The sequence below is a fragment of the Leptodactylus fuscus genome, unplaced genomic scaffold (assembly GCF_031893055.1).
Source record: "Leptodactylus fuscus isolate aLepFus1 unplaced genomic scaffold, aLepFus1.hap2 HAP2_SCAFFOLD_57, whole genome shotgun sequence".
NCBI lineage: Eukaryota > Metazoa > Chordata > Amphibia > Anura > Leptodactylidae > Leptodactylus > Leptodactylus fuscus.
Genome location: NW_027440600.1, coordinates 595016 through 621562, shown reverse-complemented (window position 1 = coordinate 621562; position 26547 = coordinate 595016). Strand labels below are relative to the sequence as shown.

The following is a 26547-nucleotide window of genomic DNA, read 5'->3' as shown; positions in this document are numbered from 1 at the left end:
GAACACTGGAAACATGTGCCCCTCCAGCTACCCCCACATTTTATTGTCTTCTTCCAGCTCCCCCCAGTTTAATGCCCCCCCTACATCTCTCCACAATATTATGCCCCCTACATCTGTCCCCAGTTTAACATGGTAAAAAAAAAAAATATACTCCCTTCTCCTCGTTTCCCTGTTGTCTCTTCTCCCACAATGTTCAGGGAGTTGCAGGTGCGATGTGAGTGATGTCATCAATCATATCTATAGCTCCTCGGGCTGGTGCAAACAAGGATGTTCTTCACAAAGAGTGATGAAGCAGGAGCTGTCCGCAGGTTAATAGTGAGACTTCAGATGCTGTTTTCTACTAAAATGAAGTAAAATAGGTCAAAAAATATATTACAAAAATGTTCAACAAATTGTCCCCTCCACAATAGTAACGTGCAGATGTTACATTACTTTTTTATGTTGGTTGTATTTTTACATGTATACAAATACACAAATGGGAAAAATAATAAAAAAATAAATCCATCCTGATAGTGCTGGTAAGTGACAGGTTGTGGAGTCTCCTCTGTAGAAGCTTCTAGAATGGTCCAGGACAGGAATATTCTCCATACAATGCTGCCAGTCTTCTCCTTGTCCTAGAAGATTTCATTCTTGTGTCTCCTTCATGTCCTAGATGATGAGACCCGGCAGTTTTATCAGCAGCTTTGTCAGTATAAGGATCATGTCCTGAGGATGACGTATGGATATTTCCAGGATGATCTGCTCTACATTGTGGAGAACTTGTGGAGTCCTCGATCGCTTCTGAGTGAGCTGAAAACCCAAAATATCCCAGATCTAGAGGTGAGAATACATATTCAGTTTTATTTTCATGAACCCCATGTCATATCATGTATTATAGGAACGGGTCACCTATGATATCCTGCATCTACCCTTTTCGTCAAGCCGCCCCCACCACGCCCCTTTTCTTTGAAGTGTGACAGGTACCGCGTCCCTTAGTTCCCAAAAACACTCTTTGTCAATATGTGTTCCAGCTGCTGCCCGGGTTTTCCACTTTTTATTTTACGCTCATTAGGATGTTGTGTACCACACAACCTTACAGGTGATCAGCCAATTTTGCTTACCTATTGGTGTTGCAATTTTGCTCTAAATACTACACTAGGGTCAGCTCGGTGCCCTGCCTCTCTTTTTTGTTCTAGCACACATTACTTCAGGACACACATTACCTTCGCTTTTTGATCATTTCCATTACTCTCAGATATGATGTTTTCTCACACTTAAAAGAATAGTTTTCACTCCATTACTACAGCGGTCACTTCTGAACATACATGTTAGCTTCCCATATCTTGGAGACATACTAGAGCATTTCAATAAATTACAAAATCATCAGAAAGTTCTGGACTGTTCTCGGTGGTGAAAGGTGTTTTCAGGAAATTTTGCATTTCATGTGCTTGGTCCCAGAGTCTGGAGAAGAGCAGAGAGGCCACTGTACACAATTCAAGCTGCTGGAGGTCTAGTCTGAAGTCTCCACAATCACTTCTGGTTTAGGCAGTCATATCATCTGCTTGTGTAGGTCCACTGTGTTTTATCAGGACCAAAGTCAGCGCAGCATCTACCAGGAGATTCTCCAGCACTTCAGGCTTCCCTCTGCCCACAAGCTTATGGAGAAGGAAATTTCATTTTCCAAAAGGTCTTGACCCCTGTCTACACTGCTAAAAGTACCAAGACCTGGTGTAATAACCGCACTATCACAGCCTGATCTTAACCCCATAGAGAAAGTATGAGAGACCCCAGACCCAACAATGCAAACGAGCAGAATGCTGCTATCATACACCCTGGGCTTCCATAACATGAGCTCTGCAGGGCCACAGGCCAATCCCTCCAGGCCACATTGCCACATGAATGATGTCATTCATGGAGCCCCCACCAAGTATTGGGGGCAATTATTGGACACACTTCTCATTTGGCCGACATTTCTGGTTTACATAATTTTAATACAGTTGGTCTTAAGTAATATTGTAATTTTCTGGGAATGATTTTTAGGCGTTCCATGTCTGGAAGTCATAATCCTCAACATTAACAGAAAGAATTTGCTCAATATAAGATATGGGGGGCACTGTATAATATAATACAATATAATATATGGGGGTGACTGTATAATATAATACAATACAATATATGGGAGTGACTGTATATTATAATACAATATAATATATGGGGTGACTGTATAATATAATATATGGGGGTGACTGTATAATATAATACAATACAATATATGGGAGTGACTGTATATTATAATACAATATAAAATGGGGTGACTGTATAATATAATACAATATAATATATGGGGTGACTGTATAATATAATACAATATAATATATGGGGTTGACTGTATAATATAATACAATATAATATATGGGGTGACTGTATAATACAATATAATATATGGGGTGACTGCATAATATAATACAATATAATATACAGTCCTATGAAAAAGTTTGGGCACCCCTATTAATCTTAATCATTTTTAGTTCTAAATATTTTGGTGTTTGCAACAGCCATTTCAGTTTGATATATCTAATAACTGATGGACACAGTAATATTTCAGGATTGAAATGAGGTTTATTGTACTAACAGAAAATGTGCAATATGCATTAAACCAAAATTTGACCGGTGCAAAAGTATGGGCACCTCAACAGAAAAGTGACATTAATATTTAGTAGAGCCTCCTTTTGCAAAGATAACAGCCTCTAGTCGCTTCCTTTAGCTTTAAATCAGTTCCTGGATCCTGGATGAAGGTATTTTGGACCATTCCTCTTTACAAAACAATTCAAGTTCAGTTAAGTTTGATGGTGGCCGAGCATGGACAGCCCGCTTCAAATCATCCCACAGATGTTCAATGATATTCAGGTCTGGGGACTGGGATGGCCATTCCAGAACATTGTAATTGTTCCTCTGCATGAATGCCTGAGGATTTGGAGCGGTGTTTTGGATCATTGTCTTGCTGAAATATCCATCCCCGGCGTAACTTCAACTTCGTCACTGATTCTTGAACATTATTCTCAAGAATCTACTGATACTGAGTGGAATCCATGCGACCCTGAACTTTAACAAGATTCCTGGTGTCGGCATTGGCCACACAGCCCCAAAGCATGATGGAACCTTCACCACATTTTACAGTGGGTAGCATGTGTTTTTCTTGGAATGCTGTTTCTTTTTGGACGCCATGCATAACGCCTTTTTGTATGACCAAACAACTCAATCTTTGTTTCATCAGTCCACAGGACCTTCTTCCAAAATGAAGCTGGCTTGTCCAAATGTGCTTTTGCATACCTCAGGCGACTCTGTTTGTGGCGTGCTTGCAGAAACGGCTTCTTTCTCATCACTCTCCCATACAGCTTCTCCTTGCAAAGTGCGCTGTATTCTTGACCGATGCACAGTGACACCAATGACACCAGTGACAGCAAGATGATGCTGCAGCTCTTTGGAGGTGGTCTCTGGATTGTCCTTGACTGTTCTCACCATTCTTCTTCTCTGCCTTTCTGATATTTTTCTTGGCCTGCCACTTCTAGGCTTAACAAGAACTGTCCCTGTGGTCTTCCATGTCCTTACAATGTTCCTCACAGTGGAAACTGACAGGTTAAATCTCTGAGACAACTTTTTGCATCCTTCCCCTGAACAACTATGTTGAACAATCTTTGTTTTCAGATCATTTGAGAGCGGGCTGTCCATGCTTGGCGACCATCAAACTTAACTGAACTTGAATTGTTTTGTAAAGAGGAATGGTCCAAAATACCTTCATCCAGGATCCAGGAACTGATTAAAAGCTACAGGAAGCGACTAGAGGCTGTTATCTTTGCAAAAGGAGGATCTACTAAATATTAATGTCACTTTTCTGTTGAGGTGTCCATACTTTTGCACTGCTCAAATTTTGGTTTAATGCATATTGCACATTTTCTGTTAGTACAATAAACCTCATTTCAATCCTGAAATATTACTGTGCCCATCAGTTATTAGATATATCAAACTGAAATGGCTGCAGCAAACACCAAAATATTTAGAACTAAAAATGATTAAGATTAATAGGGGTGCCCAAACTTTTTCATAGGACTGTATGGAGTGACTATAATATAATACCATATAATATATGGGGTGACTGTATAATACAATATAATATATGGGGGTGACTGTATAACATAATACAATATAATATATGGAGTGACTATAATATAATACCATATAATATATGGGGGTGACTGTATAATATAATACAATATAATATATGGGGGCGACTGTATAATATAATACAATATAATATATGGGGTGACTGCATAATATAATATAATATATGGGGTGACTGTATAATATAATACTATATAATATATGGGGGTGACTGTATAACATTACAATATATGGGGGTGAGTGCATAATATCTATATTATAAAAATGAATTTCTGTCTGTCTGTCTGTCCTCTAATGCGAACCAAACGACTGGACCGATCTTGACCAAATTTGGTACAGAGATACTTCAGATATCCGGGAAGGTTTAAGACGAGACTCCAACTCGCTCGGACGTACAGTTGCTGAGATACAGCATTCCAAACACAGTGCCCCCCCCCTTAGCCAATACAAACCTGCAAGACTTTCACTCATATTCCAACTGCAATACACACGGTCACTCCACATGCACAATACAACACTGATGTCCAAACTGAGATACACGCATCAGAGGATTAGATACACAGATCAGCACACAGTATCACACGCCACAGGATTAGATACACGGGTCTGCACACAGTCCCACACACCAGAGGATTAAATACGCACTTCTGCACACAGTTCCACATGCCGAGGGATTAGATACAGGCATCTCCACACAGTTCCACACTCCAGAGGATTAGATACACGCGTCTGCACACAGTACCACATGCAGTAGGATTAGATACGCGCATCTACACATAGTTCCACACGCCAAAGAATTAGATACGCGCCTCTTCACACAATACCACACAGGGGAGGATTAGATACGTGTGTGTGCACACAGTACCACACTTTGGAGGATTAGATACATGCCTCTGCACACAGTACCGCAAGCCAGAGAATTAGATACGCGTCTCAGCACACAGTATCACACGGGGGAGGATTAGATATGCGCCTCTGCACACAGTACCACATGGGGGAGGGTTAGATACATGTGTCTTCACACAGTTGTACACGCCATAGGATTAGATACACGCGTCTGCACACAGTACCACAAGCCGTAGGATTAGATACGCGCATCTACACACAGTACCACATGCCGTAGGATTAGATACGTGCGTCTGCACACAGTACCACATGCCGTAGGATTAGCTATGCGCGTCTACACACAGTTCCACACTCCAGAGGATTAGATATGCGCATCTGCACACAGTTGTACACGCCATAGGATTAGATACACACGTCTTCACAGAGTACCACATGCCGTAGGATTAGATACACACGTCTACACACAGTTCCACACTCCAGAGGATTAGATACGCGCGTCTGCACACAGTTGTACACGCCATAGGATTAGATACACGCGTCTGCACACAGTACCACATGCAGTAGGATTAGATACGTGCGTCTACACATAGTTCCACACGCCGAAGGATTAGATACGCGCCTCTTCACACAATACCACACAGGGGAGGATTAGATACGTGCATCTGAACACAGTACCACACTTTGGAGGATTAGATACAGGCCTCTGCACACAGTACCACATGCCAGAGAATTAGATATGCGTCTCAGCACACAGTTCCACATGGGGGAGGATTAGATATGCACATCTGCACACAGTACCACACGCCAGAGTCATTAGATATGCGCGTCTGCACACAGTTTCACTTACTGGAGGATTAGCTATGCGCCTCTTCACACAATACCACATGGGGAGGATTAGATATGTGCATCTGCACAAAGTACCACACCAACAAGGATTGGATACTTGCATCTAAACACAGTACTACACGGGGAAGGATTAGATACTTCTTTACTCCAGGTATCCATAACAACTGATCACAGGTTTTTCACTGACATCCAAAATGAGATACACATAATCACATGACGCTTATGGACATACATAGAGATGAGCGAACACTAAAATGTTCGAAGTTCGAAATTCGATTCGAACAGCCGCTCACTGTTCGTATGTTCGAACGGGTTTTGAACCCCATTATAGTCTATGGGGAACATATACTCGTTAAGGGGGAAACCCAAATCCGTGTCTGGAGGGTCACCAAGTCCACTATGACACCCCAGGAAATGATGCCAACACCTCTGGAATGACACTGGGACAGCAGGGGAAGCATGCCTGGGGGCATCTAACACACCAAAGACCCTCTATTACCCCAACATCACTGCCTAACAACTACACACTTTCCACATTCAAAAAAACCTCCATCAAAGTGGGAAAATACCTGGAAACCTTCTTTACTCCCCAAATGGATGGACACAAACCCCAATTTAAGCTCAACAAACAGTAACAACCACCCCTTTAAATCATGTTCCCCATGACAACCACGGAGGGAATAGACAATGGGAAATCCAAAAGCCCTCACCCTTAACTGTCATTTTGAGTGAGTGTGTGTGTGTGTGTGTGTGTGTGTGTGTGTGTGATGTGGTAAGACCTTCTAAAATTCACTTTTCTAGCCCTTAACATGAGCCCTTCCAAACAAAGTTACAGGACCTTAAGCTGAGCTACCAGCAGAGATTGAGGCCCTTGGCATGAGTAGAGCCTTGCACCAGCAGTGTTTTTGGCACTTAGGGTGAGTTGAGCCTTGTACCAGCGTGTGTCCCTTAACATCAGGCGGGCCCTAAGTTCTGCGCTTTGCACAAAAGTTCCACATTAACTAGGCTGAATGGTACAAACCTTAGTAGGCCCGAGAACCAGGAACAGGTCTTGCAATGGCTGTCGGATAACGCTTAAAGCACATTGTCCACCAGCCAGTCAGCCTCTACCTCCTGTTACCCAACAGTCTTGTCCTCCTTCCACCCAAAATTCCCAATCTTCCCAGAACAATAACCCCAACTGTCCCTGCTCCCCAGAGCTGTTCTCCCTTCCTTGGACTGTACCGCAACCTGCCCCTCCATTTCGCGATTCCACGGACCTAACAGACGAGTATCTGTGTCCAGATGCTCAAACACTAGAGTCTCCTCCATCTCCGGTCGATTTGGTGGCGGATGACCAGCAACCCACCCTCATCGACGACGATGAGACGCAGTTGCTGTCAGGGCAGCCAGTTGACATGCGCATTGTGCAGGAGGAGGAGGCGAGACAGGAGTTGGAAGAGGAGGTGGTGGACGACGAGGACACCGACCCCACCTGGACAAGGCGGATATCAAGCTGGGAAAGTAGTGTGGATGTTGAGGCAGGTGCAGCACCAAAAAGGGTAGCTAGAGGCAGAGACCTGTCCAGAGGCAGAGGTCAGCTGCTTTGCCGAAGCCAGGCCAGACCCGGAATGTCCGAAGATGTTCCCTTTTGTACCCAGCCCAGAAAAACTCCCCCATCGAGGGCACGTTTCTCGAAGGTGTAGAGTTTTTTCAAGGAATGCGCCGAGGACAGATATAGTGTCGTCTACACAATTTGCCTCTCGAAATCGAGTAGGGGCCCTGAGAAGAGCAACCTGTCCACCACTTCAATGCACCGTCATTTGGAATCCAAGCACTGGAATCAGTGGCAGGCAGCAACGGCAGGACAAACGTCACCTGCCGTTCATGCCACTGCCTCTGCTCACAGTGCTGGCGATGCACTCCAGAGGACGAGCCAGGACATCACTTCATCTGCCTCCGCCACTTTGTTGACTTCTCCCTCATCCTCCCCTGTTTCTGTCTTATCTCCTTCTCCTGCACCATCAAAGGCACCATCAGGCGCTTCTTTACAACAACCCACCATCTCTCAGACATTGGAGCGCCGGCAGAAATACACCGCTAACCACCCACCCACGCAAGCCTAGAACGCCAACATCGCTAAACTGCTGGCCCAGGAGAGGTTGGCGTTCCGGCTTGTTGAAACTCCCGCCTTCCCGGACCTGATGGCAACTGTGGCACCTCACTATGCCGTCCCTAGCCGTCACAACTTCTCCCAGTGTGGCATCCCCGCCTTGCACCAGTACGTGTCACTCAACATCAGATGATCAGGTGGGCCCTTAGTTCCGCGCTTTGCTGCAAGGTCCACTTGACCACCGACACTTGGACAAGCGCCTGTGGTCAGGGATGCTGCTTATCTTTAAGGACAGGCAGGGTGAATGTGGTGGAGTCTGGTCCCGGGGTGCAAACTGAGGTACCCTATCTCCTATCCCAGGCCAAAATTCATGGCAGGAGTAGACTGAAACCCTACGACGCTGCAACCTCCACCCCAGCTACTAGCGGCAAACGCTATAACACTGGTGTGGGGAGACGTCAGCAGGCGGTGCTGAAGCTCATCAGCTTGGGGGACAGACAGCACAGTGCCTCCGAGGTCAGGGATGCCATCCTGGCTGAGATGGCATTTTTTTTCCCCTGCTACACCTGGGGCCTGGCATTTTTACATGTATAGAGGAAATGGGGAAAAACGGAATTTATACTCAGCCAAATCGCAGCATCAAATCAGTCTCCAGCACGTAGTTTTTTCCACCCAATTTAGAAGCTCAGCTCGGAATACACTCCCTCGGCTCGGAGCTTGATGATGAAGAAATCCAAAAATAAAAGTTGATTCCAGCCAAGTTTCGTGGAAAATTGAAAAATTCTTCTTTATTGATTTAAAATAACATAATAAAGATGACAGCACACATCTCAACAGGAGCATGGGCGTCAGACTGACGCGTTTCGGATTAGTACCTTTATCGAAGTCTGATCACTTCCGCTCTATGTCTCCTCTAATATAGTGTCTGAACACACCCTAACACAGGTGATTTAGCTCAATATAACAAACAGATTAAATGTTGACACAGCAGATGTTTATACAAAGGAGACACCGAGCACATACATGGTTAAAACCAAACACAAAAAATTATCATAACACACATACAATAAAAACAACAATCCATTACACATAAATTATGATGAACATATCCTCACAAGAAATATCTAGATACAGGATCAGCCAACATGAAAAAACTGAAATGTAAGACAAATTACGATAACAAACACTACCTGACATGATGATGGAATTCGAAAAACAAGGTATAGTAACATATAAGTAAACTATGATCATTTTTCTACCTGTATATGCACACTGTATCAACTCCCATGTAATGTCCCCACAGTGAAAGAATACCCTGATTAAAGATGGCCACTTTCCCAGCAAAACATGAAAGTGCGCATATACATGTATAGACCACGTGTTCAAACTCCGCTTTTTCTATTGGATAATACATTCTCATAAATATTCCTGAGTACGATCTCAAAATAAAGATGAAGTACATCAAGAAGTGTGTTAAAAAGTATATCAATATAATCAAAACCCACTAAAAGTTAGTATTCCATTGTTAATAGATGGAAAAAATGTCAGAGAATGAAATAACCCTATATAAATACAACAGATTAACTCCAGCGGAACATCCCCACAGTTGAAGAATGCCCTACTCAAAGATGGCCACTTCCTAAGAAGAATATAAGAGTGCGCATGTATCAAAATAAATCACGTGATCAAATTTCGCTTTTCCTATTGGATGAAACATTCTCATTGATGCTCCTGAGTGCGTTCTCGGAGTGAAGATAAACATCATATGTCGGCATATCCTTTCATGCAGAAGTATGTCAAGGACCACAGGATGTTATTTATTCTCTTATTGATAGATGAAATAGAAGTGTCGGATGTCAAACAAATTCAATGACACTGTTAAAGGTAAGTATAGAATATGTGTAAGTTTAACATGCAATATGATTGAAAAACAATATAGCCCATTAAAGGATACTGATCATACATAGTCTCATAGAACATAATTTCGCATGGAAACCAGATGTATTTTGTACCTAATTATAGGATACAGAACATTTCATGTAATCTCAAGCTAGGTATAAATATGGGACTATGAAACCGAATATTTAATAGATGTAAGATACATCATTTCTGCTATTCATACCCAAAGGGTATCGGGTTTCCAATTTCAGGATCCAATGGACTTCCCTGATTCTCAGTAAACGTTCCCAATTGCCCCCCCTGATAGGGCACTTCACCAATTCGATACCACAAAATTGTAACCCAGATATGTCACTATTATGTTTTTCTTTAAAGTGTCTAGACACACCTGTAGTTTTGAGACTGTCAGGATTAGTAATACTACGAAGATGTTCTGAGATCCGTACCTTTAGAGGTCTGATGGTACTCCCTATATATTGCATTCTACATGTTTGACATGCAATCATATATATAACATATTTGCTGCTACAATCAATATGACCTTTGATTTTATATGATTGACGTGATTTCATGTTTGAAAAACTCGATGTCCTTGAAGTCCATCTACATGTGGAACATCGTAGATGTCCACATCTAAAAGAACCCTCCATATTCAACCACATATTCTGTGTGTTTTTGTTTTCCTCATTATTTACCAAGAGGCTGGGTGAGATGTAATTTCCCAAAGTTTTACCCCTCCTGGAGATAAAACTACATCCCTTTTTAATTATTTCCCCAAGAATTGGATCCTGATTCAAAATGGGTATATTATTCTTAATAATATGGGTTATGTCATCATATTCTACACTAAACCTGGTAGAAAAATATACATCCTTGTTGTTATTTGTCTGCTTCTTATTCTGTGGACCATAAAGCAACTCCTGTCTACTCCTATGCATAGCAATATTATATGCTCTATCTATGGACCACTGCGGATAATGCCTTTGTTTTAGTCTGCCCCTGACAACTGAGGCTTCCTTCTCAAAAGTCTCCTGTGTTGAACAATTTCTTTTAACCCTTAGAAACTCCCCCACCGGCAGGGATTTCTTTGTGTGTTTAGGGTGCATGCTATGTGCATGCAGAAGTGTGTTGCCCGCACTTGGTTTTCTATAATTGCAGACCCGTACTACACCATTGTCGCAGTCCCCCATTAACGTAACGTCCAAAAAATTGATGCTTTGTTTTCCTATGTCAAAAGTAAACTTCAAATTATAGGGATTATTGTTAATATAATCTATAAACTTCTGTATGTCTTCAACCTATCCCGTCCAAATTAACAAGGCGTCATCAATATAACGACCGTACCAATAAATTTGGTTGCGAAAAGGGTTACTGATGTCATATAAATGTTTCTCCTCCCACCAGGCCATAACTATGTTGGCCAAGGAGGGGGAGAAACATGCGCCCATGGGCGCCCCTCTTATCTGCAAATAAAATTTTCCCAGAAACATAAAATAATTGTGATGTAATAAAAACTCTATGATCTGGATGATGTATTCATTAAATTCTGGATCATAACCTGTATGGACATACAAAAAATGGGAGAGTGCGGCAATGGCAATATTGTGTGGTATAGAAGAGTAAAGGGCCGCCACGTCGCAGCTGACCCAGGTGAAATCCCCCCCTCCACTGAAACCCATCAAATACCTTTAAGATTTCCTTAGTATCCTTAATATAACTTGGTGTCAATTTAACTAATGGCTGAAGTAGTTGATCAACCCAGCCACAAAGACGCTCGGTGACAGAGCCAATACCAGAAATGATGGGTCTCAGCGGAGGGGGGACCCCTCCTTTATGCACCTTCGGTAGCCCATGAAAAATGGGAACTACCGGATGTTCTACACACAAATATTCCATTTCTTTTTCAGTGAGAAAACCCTGATTCAGGCCCTCCTCCAGAAGGGACTGCTGACGGAAGGCCTGGGTATCCAGAAGCATAAACAAACACCAACATCTCCAGGGCCAGCAGTTTATCGATGAGGCTGTTAAAGGCTTGGGCATGGGGGTGGGTTGTGTTGTACTTCTGCCTGCAATGAAAAGCTTGGGAGATGTGGAGTGGCCCGGAAGAGGCGCATGATGGGGCAGGCCAAAAGGGCGCATGAGGGTGAACTCCCCAATGTGTCAGAGATAGGTGTGTAGGTGTCTTTGCATCATATACTTGCACCATACTTAGCTTTGTAAGTTAATTTTGTGCCAAAAAGTGGTAAAGACAGCGATACCTCAGCTACTCCCGTTACACTGTCTATTGACAACTCCAGCACTGAAATTACCACCTTTGGAAGTGGACCACCACTTTTAAGATCCCAAAGAAAGTAGGCAAGAGATGTGCAGTGCAGAAAAAAAGATGAGAAAATAAGTGTAGGCAGTAGAGCACAGAGGGATCGGAGAGGACAGAGCTGGTGTCGGCCAGGTATTCCCACAACATGCGCCTATACTTGTCCCTCCTGGTGACACTAGGCCCCTGAGTGGCAGTAATTTGTCCAGGGGGGGCCATTAACGTGTTCCAGACCTAGGAATAAGTCTTCCAACAGGGTAGAGTTTTGCATGCCTTTGCTTCTACCCACTGTTTTTGCTGCTTAGCTTCCCTCCACATCTACACTGCTTTCGCCCCTAAACATCACCCCAGTTTATGCATCTGCCTGTTTTTTTGTTGAATTAGCTTTCCTCCACATCTACACTGCTTTAGCCCCTAAACATCACCCCAGTTTATGCCTTTGCTTCTACCCTGTTTTTTTGTTGAATTAGCTTGCCTCCACATCTACACTGCTTTAGCCCCTAGACATCACCCCTGTCCATGTGGGGTCGGTGGCCTCGTCATCCACCAACTCCTCTTCCAATTGCGCACTGCCCCCTTACTGCAAACCACACATGACCACAGCTTGCCCTGATGGCAACTGTGTCTCATGATCCCCACTGAGGTCCAGACAAGTCGGTGGCGGGTCCAAAACCCCCAAATTGGAAGGAAATGGCAGATGCTGCAGTATTTCTAACACCTGTTCCTGGTGCTCGGGCCTGGTCTGTATTGTACCCTGCACCCTGCTTAACGCAGCTGCCATATCCGGAGTTGTGCTGAGCGCATGCTAATGTTTCGTGTCCAGTGCGATGGATGGGATGGGATTTCACATAAGTCTGCCACCCATGGCCACTCATGGTTGAGCAACTGAGGGAGTTGACTTTGACGAATCCGAGGGTTTTGGAGTTGGAACTACATCAAAGGTCTGTGCTGCTCACACACTCTGCTCAACACATGATATGTTTAGTGCCAGCAGTGTGGAGACATCGCACAACAGCCGTTGTTCCAGCAGGTACAGGCGTTGTAGGAGTGCATAGAGGCTAGCAGCGGCAACTATAGACTTTAAAAACTATCCGCACAAGCACCACACTTTCACCAGTAACTCAGGAACATTGGGGTACCTTTTTAAAAAGATTAGCAGCAATGAGTTAAAAACGTGGCCCAGGCATGGAATATGTTGCAGGCTGCCAAGCTACAGAGCCGATCCCAGGTTATGGCCATTATCTCACATGACAACATGCCTGGGCCCAGGTGCAGTGGCAAAAACCACATTGCCGTCTCATCGAGGATGGCATGACTCACTTTGTAGGCAGTGTGCTGTCTGGCCCCCAAGCTGATGAGCTTCAGCACGGCCCGCTGATGTCTCCCCACACCAGTGTTGCAGCGTTTCCAGCTCGTTGCTGGGGTCAATTTAACAGCGGAGGAGGAGGAGGGTGGTGTATTCAGCCCTCCTCCCAGGAATGTTGTGTGGGGAGACAAGTCAGGAAAATTCTTGAAACAGGGGAGAGTTTTGCATCTTTGCCCTTGCTGCCTATGGACATCCCTTTGCCTCTAGCCTCCCTGCTTTGCTTGCCTCCACATCCACACTGATTTTGCCCCTAGACATCACCCCAGTCCATGCCTCTGCTTTTACCCCCAGTTTTTTATGCTTGGCTTCCCTCCACATCAACAATGCTTGCACCCCTAAACATCACCCCAGTTTCTGCCTGTGCTTTTCCCCAGCTTTTTTTGTTGATTTAGCTTCCCTCCACATGCACACTGCTTTTGCCCCTAGACATCACCCCAGTCCATGCCTCTGCTTTTACCCCCAGTTTTTTATGCTTTGCTTCCCTCCACATCAACAATGCTTGCACCCCTAAACATCACCCCAGTTTCTGCCTGTGCTTTTCCCCAGCTTTTTTTGTTGATTTAGCTTCCCTCCACATCCACACTGCTTTTGCCCTTACACATTACCCCTATCCATGCCTGTGCCTCTAGCCATAACTCTGCCACCCATGGAAACTCATGGTGCAGAAAGTGAGGGAGCTGACTCTGAGGAACCCTTGGGTTTTGTAGCTGGTGCTCCATCAAAGGTCTCTGCTGCTCACACACCCTGCTCAACATACGGTATCTAGGGTTTGAGCGTGTGGTGACCTCGCACAACAGTAGGTGCTTCAGGCAGATGTAGGCCTTGCTGGAGTGTATTGCGGCTAGCTCCAGGTACTGTAGACTTGGGAAAGTGGGTGTCCAAGTGCCCCACTTTCACCCTTATGTCTGCTAATTTGGGGTATGTTTTTAAAAATCGTTGCACCACTACATTGAACACGTGGGCCAGGCATGGAACGTGTTGGAGGCTGGCAAGCTCCAGAGCCCTCCAACAAGACAAAAAAGCCAGGCCCCAGGGGCAGCGGGGATAAACAAATTGCCATCTCATCCAGGATGGCATCCCTGACCTCAGAGGCAGTGTGCTGTCCGTCCCCCAAGCTGATGAGCTTCAGCCCGGCCTGCTGACGTCTCCCCACACCAGTGTTGCAGCGTTTCCAGCTCGTAGCTGGGGTCAATCTAACAGTGGAGGAGAAGGGTGGTGTTTCAGCCCTCCTCCCAGGAATGTTGTGTGGGGAGACAAGTCAGTCTACCACATTTTGCTACCCGGTCCATGCCTCAAGTACATTCAACCACTGTGCCAAGATTAAAAGTTAGCGTCCCTGTCCGCATGCACTTGTCCATTCATAGCTGGTCACGTGGAACTTTTGGGCAAAGCGCTGAACTTAGGGACTGCCTCATGTTTGGGGAAAAGTGCTGGTGTGGACGGCACAGTGAGGTGGCGCAGTAGCCAGCAGGCCCAAAAAGGGCAGAGTGTCCACAAGCCGGGACCCCAACATCTCCTGGGCCAGAATTTTTGAGATGAGGCCGTTGAAGCCTTGGGCATGTGGGTGGGTTGTGCTGTACTTTAGCCTGGAATGAAAGGCCTTGGAGATGGGGAGTCGCTTTGCAAAGTGTGTAAACCACACTCAGTTTGTCCTCGACCTATACATTTAGAAATTATCTCCCCCAGCGAGGAACGTGGCCTCGATGGGGGAATTTTTCTAAGGAAGCTAGAAAAGAGGGCATCTTGGGCCTTGCTGGCTCAGGTCTAGCTTCTGTCATGCAGCTGTCTTCTGCCTCTGGACATCCCTTTGCCTCTAGCCACCTTTTTCCCTGCTTAGCTTGCCTCCACATCCACACTGCTTTTACCCCTAGACATCACCCCAGTCCATGCCTTAGCTTGTACCCCCAGTTTTTGCTGCTTAGCTTGCCTCCACATCCACACTGCTTTTGCCCCTAGACATCACCCCAGTCCATGCCTTAGCTTGTACCCCCAGTTTTTGCCGCTTAGCTTGCCTCCACATCCACACTGCTTTTGCCCCTAGACATCATCCCTATCCATGCCTCTGCCCCTAGCCATAACTCTGCCACCCCTGGAAACTCATGGTGCGGAAACTTTGGGAGCTGACTTTGAGGAACCCTTGGGTTTTGTAGATGGAACTCCATCAAAGGTCTGTGCAGCTCACACACCCTGCTCAAGATATGGTATTGTAGGGTTTCAGCGTGTGTGAATGATGGACAACAGCCTGTGTTTGGACAGATGTAGGCCTTGCTAGAGTGTTTTTAGGCTAGCAGTGACTCCTGTACACTTGCAAAAGTGGGCGCACAAGTGCCGCATTTTCAACAGTAGCTTCGGTACATTTGGGTATGTTTTCAAAAAACGTTGCACCATTAGGTTAGACGTGGGCCACACATGGAACGTGTTGGAGGCTGGCAAGCTCCAGAGCCGCTACCAGGTTCCGGCCATTATCACAGGCGTAAAAATGCCAGGCCCCAGGTGTAGCAGGGAAAAAAAATGCCATCTCAGCCAGAATGGCATCCCTGACCTCGGAGGCACTGTGCTGTCTGTCCCCCAAGCTGATGAGCTTCAGCACCGCCTGCTGACGTCTCCCCACACCAGTGTTTTAGCGTTTGCCGCTAGTAGCTGGGGTGGAGGTTGCAGCGTCGTAGGGTTTCAGTCTACTCCTGCCATGAATTTTGGCCTGGGATAGGAGATAGGGTACCTCAGTTTGCACCCCGGGACCAGACTCCACCACATTCACCCTGCCTGTCCTTAAAGATAAGCAGCATCCCTGACCACAGGCGCTTGTCCAAGTGTCGGTGGTCAAGTGGACCTTGCAGCAAAGCGCGGAACTAAGGGCCCACCTGATGTTGAGTGACACGTGCTGGTGCAAGGCGGGGACGCCACACCGGGAGAAGTTGTGACGGCTAGGGACGGCATAGTGAGGTGCCACAGTTGCCATCAGGTCCGGGAAGGCAGGAGTTTCAACAAGCCGGAACGCCAACCTCTCCTGGGCCAGCAGTTTAGCGATGTTGGCGTTCTAGGCTTGCGTGGGTGGGTGGTTAGCGGTGTATTTCTGCCGGCGCTCCAATGTCTGAGAGATGGTGGGTTGTTGTAAAGAAGCGCCTAATGGTGCCTTTGATGGTGCAGGAGAAGGAGATAAGACAGAAACAGGGGAGGATGAGGGAGAAGTCAACAAAGTGGCGGAGGCAGATGAAGTGATGTCCTGGCTCGTCCTCTGGAGTGCATCGCCAGCACTGTGAGCAGAGGCAGTGGCATGAACGGCGGGTGACGTTTGTCCTGCCGTTGCTGCCTGCCACTGATTCCAGTGCTTGGATTCCAAATGACGGTGCATTGAAGTGGTGGACAGGTTGCTCTTCTTAGGGCCCCTACTCGATTTCGAGAGGCAAATTGTGTAGACGACACTATATCTGTCCTCGGCGCATTCCTTGAAAAAACTCTACACCTTCGAGAAACGTGCCCTCGATGGGGGAGTTTTTCTGGGCTGGGTACAAAAGGGAACATCTTCGGACATTCCGGGTCTGGCCTGGCTTCGGCAAAGCAGCTGACCTCTGCCTCTGGACATGTCTCTGCCTCTAGCTACCCTTTTTGGTGCTGCACCTGCCTCAACATCCACACTACTTTCCCAGCTTGATATCCGCCTTGTCCAGGTGGGGTCGGTGTCCTCGTCGTCCACCACCTCCTCTTCCAACTCCTGTCTCGCCTCCTCCTCCTGCACAATGCGCATGTCAACTGGCTGCCCTGACAGCAACTGCGTCTCATCGTCGTCGATGAGGGTGGGTTGCTGGTCATCCGCCACCAAATCAACCGGAGATGGAGGAGACTCTAGTGTTTGAGCATCTGGACACAGATACTCGTCTGTTAGGTCCGTGGAATCGCGAAATGGAGGGGCAGGTTGCGGTACAGTCCAAGGAAGGGAGAACAGCTCTGGGGAGCAGGGACAGTTGGGGTTATTGTTCTGGGAAGATTGGGAATTTTGGGTGGAAGGAGGACAAGACTGTTGGGTAACAGGAGGTAGAGGCTGACTGGCTGGTGGACAATGTGCTTTAAGCGTTATCCGACAGCCATTGCAAGACCTGTTCCTGGTTCTCAGGCCTACTAAGGTTTGTACCATTCAGCCTAGTTAATGTGGAACTTTTGTGCAAAGTGCAGAACTTAGGGCCCACCTGATGTTAAGGGACACACGCTGGTACAAGGCTCAACTCACCCTAAGTGCCAAAAACACTGCTGGTGCAAGGCTCTACTCATGCCAAGGGCCTCAATCTCTGCCGGTAGCTCAGCTTAAGGTCCTGTAACTTTGTTTGGAAGGGCTCATGTTAAGGGCTAGAAAAGTGAATTTTGGAAGGTCTTACCACATCACACACACACACACACACACTCACACACACACACACTCAAAATGACAGTTAAGGGTGAGGGCTTTTGGATTTCCCATTGTCTATTCCATCCGTGGTTGTCATGGGGAACGTGATTTAAAGGGGTGGTTGTTACTGTTTGTTGAGCTTAAATTGGGGCTTGTGTCCATCCATTTGGGGAGTAAAGAATGTTTCCAGATATTTTCCCACTTTGATAGAGGTTTTTTTGAATGTGGAAAGTGTGTAGTTGTTAGGCTGTGATGTTGGGGTAATAGAGGGTCTTTGGTGTGTTAGATGCCCTCAGACATGCTTCCCCTGCTGTCCCAGTGTCATTCCAGAGGTGTTGGCATCATTTCCTGGGGTGTCATAGTGGACTTGGTGACCCTCCAGACACGGATTTGGGTTTCCCCCTTACCGAGTATATGTTCCCCACAGACTATAATGGGGTTCGAAACACGTTCGAACACACGAACAGTGAGCGGCTGTTCGAATCGAATTTCGAACCTCGAACATTTTAGAGTTCGCTCATCTCTAAATATATATGGGGGTGACTGTATAATATGATACAATATAAAATATGGGGATGAGTGTATAATATAATATATGGGGGTGACTGTATAATACAATATAATATATGGGTGACGGTATAATATAATACAATATAATATATGGGGGTGACTGTATAATAGAATACAATATAATATATGGGGTGAGTGTATAATATAATACAATATAATATATGAGGGTGAGTGTATAATATAATACAATATAATATAATATATGGGATGAGCGTATAATATAATACAATACAATATATGGGGGTGACTGTATCATATAATACATTATAATATATGGGGTGAATGTATAATATAATACACTATAATATATGAGGGTGACTGTATAATATAATACAATATAATATATGGGGTGAGTGTAAAATATAATACAATATAATATATGGGGGTGACTGTATAATATACAATATAATATATGGGGGTGACTGTATAATATACAATATAATATATGGGGGTGACTGTATAATATAATATAATATATGGGGGTGACTGTATAATATAATACAATATATGGGGGTGACTGTATAATAGGATACAATATAATATATGAGGGTGAGTGTATAAAATAATATATGGGGGTGACTGTATAATATAATACAATATAATATATGGGAGTAACTGTATAATACAATATAGTATATGGGGGTAACTGTATAATATAATACAATATATATGGGGGTGACTGTATAATATAATACAATATATATGGGGTGACTTTATAATATAATACAATATAATGTATGGGGTGACTGTATAATATAATACGATATAATATATGAGGGTGACTGTATAATATAATACAATATAATATATGGGGTGACTGCATAATATAATACAATATAATATATTATACACTCACCCCAAATATTATATTGTATTATATTATACAGTCACCCTCATATATTATATTGCATTATATTATACAGTCACCCCATATATTATATTGTATGGGGTGACTGTATAATATAATACATTATAATATATAGGGTGAGTGTATAATATAATACAATATAATATATGGGGGTGACTGTATAATATAATATATGGAGGTGACTGTATAATATAATACAATATAATATATGGAGGTGTCTGTATAATATAATACAATATAATATATGGAGGTGACTGTATAATATAATACAATATAATATATGGGGGTAACTGTATAATATAATATATGGGGTGAGTGTATAATATAATACAATATAATTTATGGGGGTGATTGTATAATATAATACAATATAATTTATGGGGGTGATTGTATAATATAATACAATATAATATATGGAGGTGACTGTATAATATAGTACAATATAATATATGGGGGTGACTGTATAATATAATATATGGGGTGAGTGCATAATATAATACAATATAATATATGTGGGTGACTATATAATACAATATAATATATGGGGCGACTATATAATATAATACAATATAATATGTGGGGTGACTGTATAATATAAAACAATATAATATATGGGGTGACTGTATAATATAATACAATATAATATATGGGGGTGACTGTATAATATACAATATAATATATGGGGGTGACTGTATAATATAATACAATATAATATATGGGGGGACTGTATAATATAATATAATATATGGGGGTGACTGTATAATATACAATATAATATATAGGGGTGACTGTATAATATAACACAATATAATATATGGGGGTGACTGTATAATATATGAGGTGAGTGTATAATATAATACAATATAATATATGGGGGTGATTGTATAATATAATACAATATAATATATGGGTGACTGTATAATATAATACTATATAATATATGGGGTGACTGTATAATATAATACAATATAATATATGGGGTGACTGTATAATATAATACAATATAATATATGGGGGTGACTGTATAATATAATCCAATATAATATATGGGGGTGACTGTATAATATACAATATAATATATGGGGGTGACTGTATAATACAATATAATATATGGGGGTGACTGTATAATATAATACAATATAATATATGGAGGTGACTGTATAATATAATACAATATAATATATGGGGGTGACTGTATAATATACAATATAATATATAGGGGTGACTGTATAATATAATACAATATAATATATGGGGGTGACTGTATAATATAATACAATATATGGGGGTGACTGTATAATATGATACAATATAATATATGGGGGTGACTGTATAATATAATACAATATAATATATGGGGGTGACTGTATAATATAATATATATATAGGTGACTGTATAATATAATACAATATAATATATGGAGGTGACTGTATAATATAATGCAATATAATATATGAGGGTGACTGTATAATATAATACAATATAATATATGGGGTGACTGCATAATATAATACAATATAATATATGGGGTGACTGTATTATATAATACATTATAATATATGGGGTGAGTGTATAATATAATACAATATAATATGAGGGTGACTGTATAATATAATACAATATAATATATGGGGTGAGTGTATAATATAATACAATACAATATAATATATGGGGGTGACTGTATAATATATGGAGGTGACTGTATAATATAATAAAATATAATTTCCCAGGACCCCCACAAATCCCAAACTCACATCACTATCTCTGCAATCTCACACACTTTGGACCATAGCAAGCCACAAAATTCATATTACCCTCTACAGCAGAGGTCAGCATGCCAAGAGTGGCACTCCTGCCATATTTCACTGGCACACCAGCAGCCCAGGACCTGCAAGAGTTAAATGAAGTCCGAGTCTCTTCAATGGGCTGCTAGAGCTCAAGCATAAGGACACTCCCCTTTGAGAGGGGTGCAGGAAACCCAGGGGGTGGAGCTTAATCGCTCAGGTCTGTGCCTGCTATAGTGGTCTGCATTCTGCTAACATTCCCCGAGGAGAAGAGGAAGCTGCTAGCAAAGTGACACTGAAAAACACACAGGTACATAGGATTACTGTTCTCATTAATGTCAGGCATTTGGGGTTATTAGTTTAGTTATTTCCAAGAACAAAAAATTGATAAATCAGCTCACCATATTCTGATGTAAGGTGCACGATCTAGTTCTTCCGGACTTGGAGAAGAACAAAATTCTCAAAGACGTATATACATAGATAAGATCCGCAGCTCTTCATCGTAGTAAAAAATATATTCTTTATTCCTTCATATTAAAACGGTATAGAACCATGGACAGACAAGTGCAAAAGTAAGGAAAAACACAAAGTGTAATAAAAAACGCTGGTATCACATAACTGGCCGACGCGTTTCAAGACCGCGAGGTCTCTTAATCATAGCCTTCTAAGTGCTCAATACAAGTGAACATGCCATCTACCTTTATATTACAAATGAAACTCCAGACTCAAATGGAAGCAATTAATTCATTAAATAGAACCTCCCTTTAGGGGGTTGCACAACCGATGTAAACACTATTAGAATATTAACTTCCCACTCCACCTTCCAAGACGGAAGGAACGAAAACTGAAGCAACCATGAAGAAAACAATAACCCTTTATCATACAAAAGACATGAGACACAAATGAATGACATATAAATAAATTTTGAAACCACTGTACTCACGAATTCTGATTGCCTGCTGTGTCTGCATTCCCCCGGAAATCTCCTACATAGAGTTTTGTATATGTCCGGTCACGTGATCCAAGGAGACCAATAAAAACTTACTATCGCTTTCTCCTGTATGTCAATGGACCTAAAACTCCATTCACAATTTTCTACTGGTCACGTGACCGAACTCCACCAATGAGGATGAACCATCGTTTGTACCTTACAACCATGCTCCGGGACTAAAAAAATTTGATAAGTCCTACTACGAATAACTCTATCTGGAGCTTTTGAAATTGTAAAGTTGAACATAGAGTATAAAAACTACTGCTACGTTAACCGATATAATAAATAAATAAGAAAAACATATACCAATGTAATCAGCCTAACTTAGTATATAAGGGCTAAATCAGATCTCATATTTAAGCCCTGCGGTTGTCTACAACCAAACCGTAATATCCACCAGGCTTCTCTTTTGAATAACGCTTCTTTCAAATTACCTCCCCTTGATGATTCCTGAATTTTTTCTATCCCCCAAAACTTAAATGTGGATACTGACCCTTTATGTACCAAGGCAAAATGCTTTGAAGCCCCTGATATACCCTCCAGTATCCCTTTGCCACTATCCTTAAGGTGTTCTAAAATCCGAACCCTCAAAGGTCTTGATGTACAACCTATGTACGCAACTCTACATTCCTCACATCTAATGCAGTAAATTACCGCATTGGTACCGCAATCCATATGTGTACGATACCTAACTTCATAATTCGTGGTTAGACTTCTCAAACTAGTTATGTTGCTCGTATGCTTACATGTTTTACATCTCAGTTGTTTACATTTAAATGAACCTGGTTTATCGTTGTCATTTTCATTTAAAGACTCCTCTGTAGAAAGATGACTAGGAGATAGGGTGCTTCCCAGAGTAGCGCCCCTTTTAGGTACAAAATGTACTCCTCTCTGCAAGATTTTGCCCGTGATTTCATCTGCTTCTAGGATGGGCAAATTCTTTTTAATAATTTTTTTAATCTCATTAAATTCAGGACTATATGACGTGGTAAACACTAATCCTTTTTCCTCCACTACATTTTTAGACGAAGATTCCAAAAATAAAGAATTCCTTTCTCTTTTTTCTACCAAAGCTTCAGCCCTCCTAAGCATCCACTCAGGGTAATTTCTTTGTTTGAATCTTTCTACAAGTTCTTCACTTTGTCTAATGTAATCATCATTATTACTACATGCCCTTTTAACGCATATTAGTTCCCCCACGGGGATGCCCTGAACAGTAGCCTTCGGATGACAGCTATTGGCCTTCAATAGATTATTGCCTGCTGTAGGTTTCCTGTACAAAGTTGTGATAACCCTACCTTCCTCCACAGATCCCCTCAATGTGATATCCAAAAAATTAATAACTAAAGCATGACTTTCAAAAGTAAATTTCAAACCGAAAAAATTACTATTCAAATAATCTATAAAACCTGGTATGGGCGCTACACTTCCGACCCACACGATGAGTAGGTCGTCTATGTAGCGCCCATACCAGTACAAATGACTCAAAAATGGATTATTGATGGAAAACAAAAACCGTTCTTCCCAATAAGCTAAAAATAAATTTGCCAAAGAAGGTGAGAATGGGGCACCCATGGGTGCCCCCCGTACCTGTAAATAATAAACCCCATTGAAAACAAAGAAATTGTGGCTTAATAAAAATTTAGTCACTGTAATGATAAACTCATTGAGGGTCTCCGTGCACTGGCTATATTTATAAAGGTGGAACGCCAATGCTTCCAGGGCATCACCGTGGGGGATACTTGGATACAGCGCTTGAACATCACATGTTAACCAGGAGCAATCTTTGTTCCATTTAAATTTGTCAAAACATCGTAGCACTTCCTTGCTATCACGAATGTACCCTGGCGTACGATTAACTAAGGGCTGTAGGATCTTGTCCAGCCAAGAGCCTAACTTTTCATTGATGGAATTTTTTCCATAAATAATGGGACGTAATGGCACCGGTTTCTCCTCCTTATGAATTTTTGGAAGCCCATATAGGGTGGGCACTGTAGGTGTAGGGTTGTATAAGAAATCTGCCTCTATCTGTGTAAAGATGCCTAACGCAACTCCTTCATTAATCAAGGTTTTAATTTCTTGGCTGAATTTATCAGTCGGATTAAAAGATAGTGGCAGATATGTATTTCTATCCTTCAGAATCTTAAGACAACTCTCGATATAATCAGTTTTATCTAATACAACAGTCTTCCCCCCCTTATCCGCTTTTTTAATCTAATTTTTTTTATTAGTTTAGTGTTAGTAACTCCATGTGCCTCACATTAATAGGAATAAACCCCATCATGTCCCTCATATTAACAGGAATAAACCCCATCATGTCCCTTATATTAACCCCTGTGTGCCTCACATTAATAGGAATAAACCCCATCATGTCCCTCATATTAACCCCTGTGTGCCTCACATTATTAGGAATAAACCCCATCATGTCCCTCATATTAACCCCTGTGTGCCTCATATTAATACGAATAAACCCCATCATGTCCCTCATATTAACCCCTGTGTGCCTCACATTATTAGGAATAAACCCCATCATGTCCCTCATATTAACCCCTGTGGGCCCCATATAAGGGTTACTAATAAACCTCAATAATGAAGATACTTAACTATTATCTCCAAGTCTCTCACATATCAGTAACTCTTACACAAGGGTTAATGTGAGGGACATGATGGGGTTAATTGCTATTACTAAGAGGCGCATGGAGTTACTAAACTGTCATGCACAGGGCCAGACTTCATGTGGCTGCTCGAGAGTATCCTGTGCCCAAAACTGACATGTACTGGCGGAAAATAACAAATCATACAATGTCGTATATCCAAGTATATTCACTTGAAATACCTCTGTCCCAAAGACACTATGTACAGTTTATACCAACACCATATAGCAGCTGAAATACAAATTACATTCAACACAAAAGTCCCATGTGCTCTCAGAATTATAGCAAAAACAAGATACACAGTTACATTTCATATCCCATACCGTATACACAGTACGAAAACCTTACCCGCGCCTGTATATACCCACTTCTACAATCACCGCAGACGAAGTCGCGGGTACCAGCTAGTACAATATAATATATGGGGTGACTGTATAATATAATACAATATATTATATGGGGGTGACTGTATAATATAATACATTATAATATATGGGGTGAGTGTATAATATAATACAATATAATATATGAGGTTGACTGTATAATATAATCCAATATAATATATGGGGTGACTGCATAATATAATACAATATAATATATTGGGGTGACTGTATAATATAATACAATATAATATATGGGGGTGACTGTATAATATAATACAATGTAATATATGGGGTGACTATAATATAATACAATATAATATATGGGGTGACTGTATAATATAATACAATATAATATATGAGGGTGAGTGTATAATATAATATAATATATGGGGGTGACTGTATAATATAATACAATCTAATATATGGGGGTGACTGCATAATATAATACAATATAATATATGGAGGTGACTGTATAATATAATACTATATAATATATGGGGTGACTGTATAATATAATACAATATAATATATGGGGGTGACTGTATAATATAATACATTATAATATATGGGGTGAGTGTATAATATAATACAATATAATATATGAGGGTGACTGTATAATATAATACATTATAATATATGGGGTGAGTGTATAATATAATACAATATAATATATGAGGTTGACTGTATAATATAATACAATCTAATATATGGGGGTGACTGCATAATATAATACAATATAATATGTGGAGGTGACTGTATAATATAATACAATCTAATATATGGGGTGACTATAATATAATACTATATAATATATGGGGTGACTGTATAATATAATACAATATAATATATGGGGGTGACTGTATAATATAATTATAATATATGGGGTGAGTGTATAATATAATACAATATAATATATGAGGGTGACTGTATAATATAATACAATATAATATATGGGGTGAGTGTATAATATAATACAATATAATATATGGGGGTGACTGTATAATATAATAGAATATAATATATGGAGGTGACTGTATAATATAATAGAATATAATATATGGAGGTGACTGTATAATATAATAGAATATAATATATGAGGGTGACTGTATAATATAATACAATATAATATATGGGGTGAGTGTATAATATAATACAATATAATATATGGGGTGAGCGTATAATATAATACAATATAATATATGGGGTGACTGTATAATATAATACAATATAATATATGGGGGGACTGTATAATATAATACAATATAATATATGAGGGTGACTGTATAATATAATACAATATAATATATGGGGGTGAGTGTATAATATAATACAATATAATATATGAGGGTGACTGTATAATATAATACAATATAATATATGGGGTGAGTGTATAA

The 26547-nt window shown here is 41.7% G+C and overlaps 1 protein-coding gene across 1 annotated transcript in view; it reads left to right on the top strand.

Annotated features, from left to right (window-relative positions):
- The window catches only part of LOC142188597 (NACHT, LRR and PYD domains-containing protein 12-like), a 221019-nt gene that overhangs the window by 102 nt on the left and 194370 nt on the right, over positions 1-26547 (top strand). Inside the window, exon 2 of the mRNA XM_075261890.1 lies at positions 653-819. Coding sequence (XP_075117991.1) covers positions 653-819 — 167 coding nt within the window. The remainder of the gene's footprint in view (positions 1-652; positions 820-26547) is intronic.